This window comes from Chiloscyllium punctatum, chromosome 15, assembly GCF_047496795.1.
Source record: "Chiloscyllium punctatum isolate Juve2018m chromosome 15, sChiPun1.3, whole genome shotgun sequence".
Lineage (NCBI taxonomy): Eukaryota > Metazoa > Chordata > Chondrichthyes > Orectolobiformes > Hemiscylliidae > Chiloscyllium > Chiloscyllium punctatum.
In genome coordinates, this window is record NC_092753.1 from 279,817 (window position 1) to 289,199 (window position 9,383).

At 39.1% G+C, this 9,383-nt stretch overlaps 1 protein-coding gene across 19 annotated transcripts in view; it reads left to right on the forward strand.

The window, feature by feature from the left end:
* Positions 1–8,436, forward strand: part of LOC140485969 (uncharacterized) — a 208,805-nt gene extending 200,369 nt beyond the window's left edge. For all 19 annotated transcript variants that reach the window (XM_072584407.1, XM_072584420.1, XM_072584413.1 and 16 more), the window contains 2 exons: positions 2,788–2,828; positions 7,831–8,436. In XM_072584407.1, coding sequence (XP_072440508.1) covers positions 2,788–2,801 — 14 coding nt within the window. In that variant the 3' untranslated portion in view covers positions 2,802–2,828; positions 7,831–8,436. The remainder of the gene's footprint in view (positions 1–2,787; positions 2,829–7,830) is intronic.
* Positions 8,437–9,383: the final 947 nt, after the last annotated feature.

The window sequence follows — 9,383 nt, forward strand, 5'->3', positions numbered from 1 at the left end:
GCAGAAAGAGGCCATTCGGTTTTTCAAGACCTTTTTGAAGACTCATCCCCCATTCTGTCCCCATGAACCAACATTTCCCATGGCTAACCCTCCTGACCTCACATCCCTGACCACTCCGTGGCAATTTAGTATGGAAAATCCACCCAACCTGAACTTCTTTGGATTGCGAGAGGGAATCAATACAGTCACTGGGAGAATGTGCAAGCTCCACCCAGACAGTTGCCAGAGGCTGGAATCGAACCTGGGTCCCTGATGCTGTGAGTTAACAGTGCTAACCATTGAACCACCATGACGTCATGTATTGAATGGGCTTCCTCCTGCACTGCTATAATTCTTTAATTATAATTCAGATTCCAATGCTATATTGTCAGTTGCTTCACTCTAATGATACAGGTACACAATCCTTTATCCAAAACCCTTGGGGCCAGCTGGTTGTCGAAAGTTTTCAGATTTTGGAGTAAGTGACAGTTTATCAGTGGAATTTTTTTAAAAACTCTTACCGGACAGCAGACACACCTGTGAGTACTACAAGCGCTGAGACATAATTGATGCCTGCCAGTACTGGGCCACTCCACCATGTCTCATCTGAGTGACGTGGGTCGAGTGTATGTGGAGTTGGGTTAACTGCTTGCACGCCAAACAACCTTGTTATGGAGAAAAAAATTTCACGAGAAAGCTTTGGATTTTGGAGCATTTCGGATTTCGGGATTTCAGATAAAGGATTATGTACCTGTAATAGGACGGAACATCGGAAGGACCAAATCCATTTTATCTTTCCTTTGCTACACTAATTCCCAAACCAAAGCATGCAAACCCAATATTGAAGATATTGTGTTAAATTTGTCGTTGCTTAAAAGTCTTGTAAATGAGTTTTCAAAAAAAAACCATGGAGCTAGTTGTTTTGTTTGCCTGGGATGGTTGGAGTGGGGGAGGGGGTGTTTGGGTGCAATTAAAACAGCCAGGTGAGAAATAACCTACTCTGGTTGGAGCCAGTTCAATGATAAGGCAACAAATATCTTTGGTCAGGTTCTGTTTGGCATGGATTTTGCTGTGATTAATGGGTGAGAATGGACTTGGGCATAGGACCCAAAGCATCCCCACCTCTTTGCTGTAACCAACCATCATCAGGCTATGAATAGACCATTGACTCATGTGTTTTCGACAGTTGAGAATAGCTCCACTATCAGACAATTCAAACAAATGGGCCTTAACTTGCCCGAAACCTCAATGTGCTGTTCAACTGTACATCCTGGTTTTCCTCAAGGGAAATGGAGAACCTTAATGTTTGATATTTTACATGAATTCTCTGCTACTGTGACAATTTCCCAGGGCGTTAATGTAAACATCATTTTCTATTCAAACTACGCAAGCAGACAAAACACATCAGAACAAAATATAGTTTGCAGTTTCTGATTTCAAAACCCAGAGGTTATAAACATAAAAGAAAATGTATTGCTTCCATTACCATGCATTTATAAACCAGTTATTCAAAATAACCATGCCAGTGTATTGGGTGAATTCACTGTTCTGTTCAGTTCACCATTCATTTGGTCTCATTAATTGAGCTATGTAAAGATTGAACTATTGTTCAGCATTATTGTAGGTGGGTCTGGATTGGTTTAGTTGCTATTAATTAGGCTAATAAAATCTGATAGATCAAATTTTCCCAATGGAAAACTGCAGCAATTAATACTACTTTACTGAAGAAATAAACAAAAAAAAAGCCAAGTTTTAAGACAGCTCTTTGTGAAAATAGAACAAATTCCTCATTGCTTTGACAGTGCACCAAAGCTTTCTATTGCTACAAAATCCCCTATGGTTGAAGTATTCAAATCAGCTGGACTTGTACCACACACATCCACTCAGAACAATCATTTTCAGTCTGTTGTTGGAACCTTCACAGACCATACCCCTCTGAATTACTTTCTCAGTTTGTGGACATCTGAAGTTCGTATCACCTTCCAAAACCAGAGGTCAATGCATCAGCATGGCAATTGATGTACACAGCACAGCTGTTTGCACGTTAAATTTCTTAAAGATTTAGCTGCAGTTCAACAGTAACATTACAGTTTTGAGTGTAGAGATCTGGGTACAAATCCCACTCCAAATACTTAAGCACAAATACAAGGCTGATGCTTCCATGCAATACTGAGGAAATGCAGTATCAACAATGCAGCCTTACAGATAAGACATTAAACCCATGTGCAGTTTGCTATCTCAGGGAAGCATAAAACTCCCAATGCACTACTTGAAGAAGAGTAGTCAAGATTAGAGTGGTGCTGAAAAAGCATAGCAGGTCAGGCAACATCCACGGAGTAGGAAAATCAATGTTTCGGGCAAAAACTCGTCATCAGGAATGATGCAGTTGATGCCATGGGAATTCCCTGGAAATTGGAATACTCTGATGGGTACTTCCTTGTGTCATGAACCCATTGAACAAGGCTCTGCAGAATGTAAAAGGTTCCACATTACTTATGATTAAAATTGTCCAAGGTGATTTTAGAGAATTAAGAACGTACTCGAATTCCTGTGTTCAAATTGGTTCTGATGGTAAAGGGAATATCTGTGCCTTTGATTGTAATGTGTAATACGTGCACACAACACAAAATAATGGGTAAAGCTTTAGCATGAAAATATGTTTTAAATATGGGCTTATAAGAAGCATCAAATATTAATCATGTTCTCATTTATTCCAGTCTTTTATTTTGTGATACTAATTTACTTATTACAGGCATGATGCAATTGTCTCATTACAAATACTTTTCGCTTCTGATTCCATTTCTATAGGTGCTAGGCTTTAAAGTTGCAACCTCACATCTCTCAATCATGTAAGTTCATCTGCTTTGCCTGGATTTAATAATAATTTTAGGATTACTGTAGAGAAAGTGCCTGATATCCTTCCAGAAGTCATTAGATTGGAATTTTTAACATTGAAATGTAAATACATAGTTGTGAAAGTAATACTTCAAAATTCACCCTCCAGTCATTTGATCAGGCTTTTCAAAAACTGAATAAAAATGTTGTTTGACCAAACACATGTCTAGCTGGCTGAGCACTGTCCTTTAGAAAATATGTCCTTAAAATTTAGATTCTTTAGGATTTTTAAAAAAAAATAATTTGTGCGATCTAGGCATCATTGGCCAAACCAGTATTTATTGCCCATCCCTAGTTAAGTTCATTGCTGTGGATCTGGAGTCACATCTAGTCCAGACTGTTTCCTTCTCTGAAGGTTATAAGTGAACCAAATGGGGTTTTTTTCCCAACAATCAACAATGGCTTCATGGTCATCATTAGACTCCTAATTTCAGATATTTGTTGAATTCAAATGGTGATCTGTCATGGCAGGATTCAAACCCAGGTCCACAGAACATTACCAGGATCTCTGGATTAACAATCTTGCGATAATACCACTAGGTCATCACTGCCTCACTGAAAATAATCACCTCTAAAAGAATCAAGGATTGTGCTCAAGTAAAAATTCTTCAAGGTTGTGATTTGCTGAACAGTATTCAGTAAATAAATGCAGTTTGAGTGCGTTCACGGTTTTATAAACCAGAAAGGGTCAATGCCATGCCTGGACTGGATCAGGATATTGGGAACAGTGACCTTGGCTATCAGGGAGAAAATCCACTGATTACCATCTCTGGTCTTTGACCAAAATGTTGAGAGGGGATGGGTGCAGTCAGGAGTTTGAAAGAGAGAAGGCGAAATCTGATGTAATGGTGTTACAGTTGAATAAAGGTAATTATGAGGGCATGAGAGAGGAACTGACTAAAATAGACTGGAAGCAGAGGCTAACCGGGAAGACACTAGAGCAAAAATGGCAGGAGTTTGTAGGTATAATTGAGGACACTGTACAGAGGTTCATTCCCAAGAAAAGAAAGATTAACCGGGGAGGGATTAGACAACCTTGGCTGACAAAGGAAGTCAGGAAATGTATTAAAGAAAAAGAGAGATCCTATAAAGTGGCTAAGAACAGTGGGAAATCAGAAGATTGGGAAGGATACAAAAGCAAACAGGATAACAAAGAGTGTAATAAGAAATGAGAGGATCAAATATGAAGGTAGGCTAGCCAGTAATATTAGAAATAATAGTAAAAGTTTATTTCAGTACATAAGAAACAAACGACAGGCAAAAGTAGACATTGGGCCACTTCAAACTGATGCAGGGAGCCTAGTGATGGGAGATAAGGAAATAGCAGGAGAACTTAACAAGTACTTTGTGTCAGTTTTCACAGTGGAAGACATGAGTAATATCCCAAACATTAAAGGGTGTCACGGGGCTGAGTTGAGTATGGTTGCCATTACGAAAGAGATAGTGCTAGAAAAGTTAAAAAGTCTTAAAATTGATAAATCTCCTGGCCCCGATGGGATACACCCTAGAGTTCTGAGAGAGGTTGCTGAGGAAATAGCAGAGGCATTGGTTGAGATCTTTCAAGAGTCACTGGAGTCAGGAAAGGTCCCGGCTGATTGGAAGATGGCTGTAGTAACCCCCTTGTTCAAGAAAGGATCAAGGCAAAAGATGGAAAATTATAGGCCAATCAGCTTAACCTCGGTTGTTGGTAAAATTCTAGAATCCATCATTAAGGATGAGGTTTCTAAATTCTTGGAAGAGCAGAGTCTGATTAGAACAAGTCAACATGGATTTAGTAAAGGGAGGTCATGCCTGACAAACCTGTTGGAATTTTTTGAAGAGGTAACAAGTAGGTTAGACCAGGGGAACCCAGTGGATGTGGTCTATCTGGACTTTCAAAAGGCCTTTGATAAGGTGCCACACGGGAGACTGCTGAGCAAGGTGAGGGCCCATGGTGTTCGAGGTGAGCTGCTGGGATGGATTGAGGATTGGCTATCTAACAGAAGGCAGAGAGTTGGGATAAAAGGTTCTTTTTCAGAATGGCAGCCGGTGACGAGCAGTGTCCCGCAGGGTTCGGTGCTGGGGCCACAGCTGTTCGCATTATATATTAATGATTTGGATGAGGGAACCGGGGGCATTCTAGCGAAGTTTGCCGATGATACAAAGTTAGGTAGACAGGCAGGTAGTACTGAGGAAGTGGGGAGGCTACAGAAGGATCTAGACAGGTTGGGAGAGTGGTCCAGGAAATGGCTGATGGAATTTAACGTGAGCAAGTGCGAGGTCTTGCACTTTGGCAAAAAGAATATAGGAATGGACTACTTTCTAAATGGTGAGAAACTTAATAAAGCCAAAGCACAAAGGGATCTGGGAGTGCTAGTCGAGGATTCTCTAAAGGTAAACATGCAGGTTGAGTCTGTGATTAAGAAAGCGAATGCAATGTTGTCTCTTATCTCAAGAGGGTTGGAATATAAAAGCAGAGATGTACTACTAAGACTTTATAAAGCTCTGGTTAGGCCCCATTTGGAGTACTGTGTCCAGTTTTGGTCCCCACACCTCAGGAAGGACATACTGGCACTGGAACGTGTCCAGCGGAGATTCACACGGATGATCCCTGGAATGACAGGTCTAGCATATGAGGAACGGCTGAGGATACTGGGATTGTATTCGTTGGAGTTTAGAAGATTAAGGGGAGATCTAATAGAGACGTACAAAATAATACATGGCTTTGAAAAGGTGGATGCTAGAAAATTGTTTCTGTTAGGCGAGGAGACTAGGACCCGTGGACACAGCCTTAGAATTAGAGGGGGTCATTTCAGAACGGAAATGCGGAGACATTTCTTCAGCCAGAGAGTGGTGGGCCTGTGGAATTCATTGCCACGGAGTGCAGTGGAAGCCGGGACGCTAAATGTCTTCAAGGCCGAGATTGATAGGTTCTTGTTGTCTAGAGGAATTAAGGGCTACGGGGAGAACGCTGGCAAGTGGAGCTGAAATGCGCATCAGCCATGATTGAATGGCGGAGTGGACTCGATGGGCCGAATGGCCTTACTTCCACTCCTATGTCTTATGGTCTTATGATATGGCTCAGTGTTAGTGTTGCCCACATTTAGGAGTTTTGTCACCATTAACTGCTGATATTCACTCAAGAAAAGTGGCACTTTGTAGAGGGTTGCTGGTGCATGTGACACTTGACCCAGCACAAGTCACAGTAGGTAAGGAGAGGCAAGAATGAAAATGGAGTTCAATGGGAGAGGCTAATTTCCAGTATTAAGAAGATGTGTTCATTATAATAATAATTTGAGCAGTCTCCACTATTATATTTGTCCAGTACAATACTGTATGGAGTCTCGGTTCATGTCAACAATATTTCCACACTTGTACAGATGCATGAAATATACTAGCCTCTTATAACGATGGAGCAATGGAAATAGCAGGTAAATGCATTTGCTCAAATCGATAGAAATGAAAATGTGGTGAGATGTCAAAGCACAGTCACCAGGTGATCACCCATCTAAAACAATCACCCAGTCACCATCTACCCCCAGCTCCACTATCTACATTTTTACATAAGCCTGTTAGAAGTTATGTGACAAAAGTAGATAGTTAACCTAAATGCTATGGAATAGTGCACAAATGAAACAAAGCACGATTACCATATGACAGTTTTTTTTAACTCTGCCTGCATTAGCTTTAAGGTTTTTGGAACTAGACACATTTTAAAGTCATTTAACATGGTATAGTTCCATCCTTTCACATCTGCTACATTTCCTTGACTTCAGCTTTACATGTATTAATAGTTGTCACCATAATAAATGTAATTTTACTGAAATCGGACTAAACTTTGTTTAAAGAGGCAATGCAGTAAAAGGGAGGGGGTTTGTGATGTGACAGTGATGCAGCAGTCAATAGCTCCAAATTGGTTTTGAATTTTTTTTATTGTTAGATGCTTATCAGCAAGTTGTCACGAGTGCCAGCAAACTAATGACAATTTGAAAAGCATTATAAAATTAGCATTAGATGAAACTGGGGAGGGACATAAATTTTAATCTTCCTTGCCCCCTCCACAACCATGCAGGAGATGGTGGGGATTTACTCCACAGAACCTGATTCTAACCTACCATGACAACATCAGTTCTAACTGCCGTGGGCTTCGTACATTTGCAAGTAACAGGTTTTTGTGGAGGTCATTGAGTGATTATGATATGCTGATGAAACTTGGTTTCCTTGAACGCTGTGATTTTATCACTGGCCCTGGCTCTGATTGCCAAGACCTGTCAGCTAAATTGAAATGGGTGATGCTCAAAATGACATGATAATGTGTTTTAGAGTGTGTGTGAGCGAGAGAGAGAAAAGCAGGAGAAACAGGCTGCTTCCTGACTCCCTCAAACAAATATTCTGTCAACTTTGGACAACAGCCCATTTCTAAAACCAAAGATTGTACCCAGGCCATCCACTCACCAAATCCTGAGTGATGATCTGACTCCATTGATCCCCAGCGCTCCAGACGCTGTTGACTGTGCCCAATGCCTTATTGGTTTTGCCATCCAGCAGCCATTAACTCGGATAACGTTTTGTTGGTAAATTTGATAGGATCTCTCCATTTCAGGTATTTCTTGGCTCAGCCCTCCCTTTTCTGTCAAAAATAAACCTGCTCTCTTTACACTTTCCACCAAGTATTGGGGTCTGTGTACTAAATCAAATTGCATTACATAATAACACTCCCTGCATTATAAACTAATTCCATCTCAGCAGTGGCACACTGACAATATCTCAAATGACATGATGAAATAAATGTCAAATCAAGTGGTTACTAAACTAACAAATACTAACTCAAACTCTAAACAAACAGTGGCTGAAAAGTGGAGCAATATGCTATTCATTAATCTGTGCCTTGTAAGGTTACATATCTTTGATAAAATAAAGACATCAGATTTTGTCTAATGTACTGCTATCTGTAATTTTATTTTCTTTTTCATTTAGGGACTTTCAACTTGACTGCATTATGAACCCTCCTGATTTAAAGGACAAACGTTGAATGAGACAATATTCAACCACCCTGTCTGAAATGGAAACTAAGCAACCATTCACTTTCAGAAGTTCTTAAAAATACTTTAAAATCTATAGATAGCTCAACTGTATCTACCTAATGTAACACAGAATTGAAGTTAATAGTATTTGCAAAACTAACAAATATACTTTGAAGGCCTGAGATCTGTTCTGCAAAGAAATTTTTGAAGTGAAGATTTGATTGTATTCTTATGTTTAGAAATGTTTCTACATGATGATCCCGTGGATATGAAGATCATATAAATGTCAATGCAATACTATTTAAAACACAGCCTAATGCAGCTTGTATCAGTTGTAATGAAAATTTAGGCTAAAGATAAACCAGGTTTTCAGTAATTTATTGCAACTGATTTTATCAGAGTGATTGTTTTTACTGAAAAATAACCTCTAGTGAAGTTGCTATTTTTCATTCAAGCTTTTCTGAGGTTGAACACAATTACAGGTGTATTGCACAAGGTTTTAAACATATGCGAAGTTGATCATGTTATGATGTCATATTAAATTTATTTTATTGCCTGATATTTATTATTTTGAACCTGAGTTGAATGCCTGAAGAATTGAGTAGTATCTGTGTTTTCTAACAGTACATTGGAATATAATTAATTATGTAAAGCAATAGTGCTGCTATCAAGACATCCAAAACTGAATTGCTGTTTCTACAAGATCCACAGCATTCCTTGGCACAAAATATACCCTGTAATGGCTTCCTTCAACGCAGTAATGAACAAAGCCCATGAATAGAGACAATACTTGAGAAACCAACCTTGTTAGCTTTGTGTTTGTTAATGGAAAATTGCCCGCATAACTTTCTATGCACTGGATTATTTGAAATTTAGGGTTGATTATCCAGATACCCAAATCCAAACTGCTAAATTATGAGTGACAGAGGATTATTATGTCCATTCTGAAACTTGTAAATAGCAATTACATATTTTTTTCACATAATTTGGAATCACGCAGCACAGAATATGTACTTACATATGTATCATATAAAGTATGGTACCTTCAATATCATTCTATTAATTGGTGCCTATAAAACTATACTGGAAAACAATACATGAACTATATCGCTCTTTCAAGTGTGTTTTCTTCTACAAGTATGGAGTGTTATCTTGGTTATTATCGAACATACATGAAGAAAACATGACATAATTCAGTCCCACAATTGTAAATAGGTATAACAATGTTTGACATGCCATGTATATTGCAATAGTAAGACACTGCTTTTAGAAAAAATGCTATTTGCTTCATAAATATGCAAGAATGTAAAAACACAGAAAAGTCCTTTAATCCATGCAACCTACATTTGCACTATATCCTAGGCTTTCATTAGCAAGAGCAGTTAAATCTCCATGTGTTACAGATGGATCCACGTTCACGTTATTCACCACTTTCACCACTCCACGTTAGTATCCACCATAATTTAGCATGTATCATCCATTTTCTGATTACGTGACAAGTCTCCA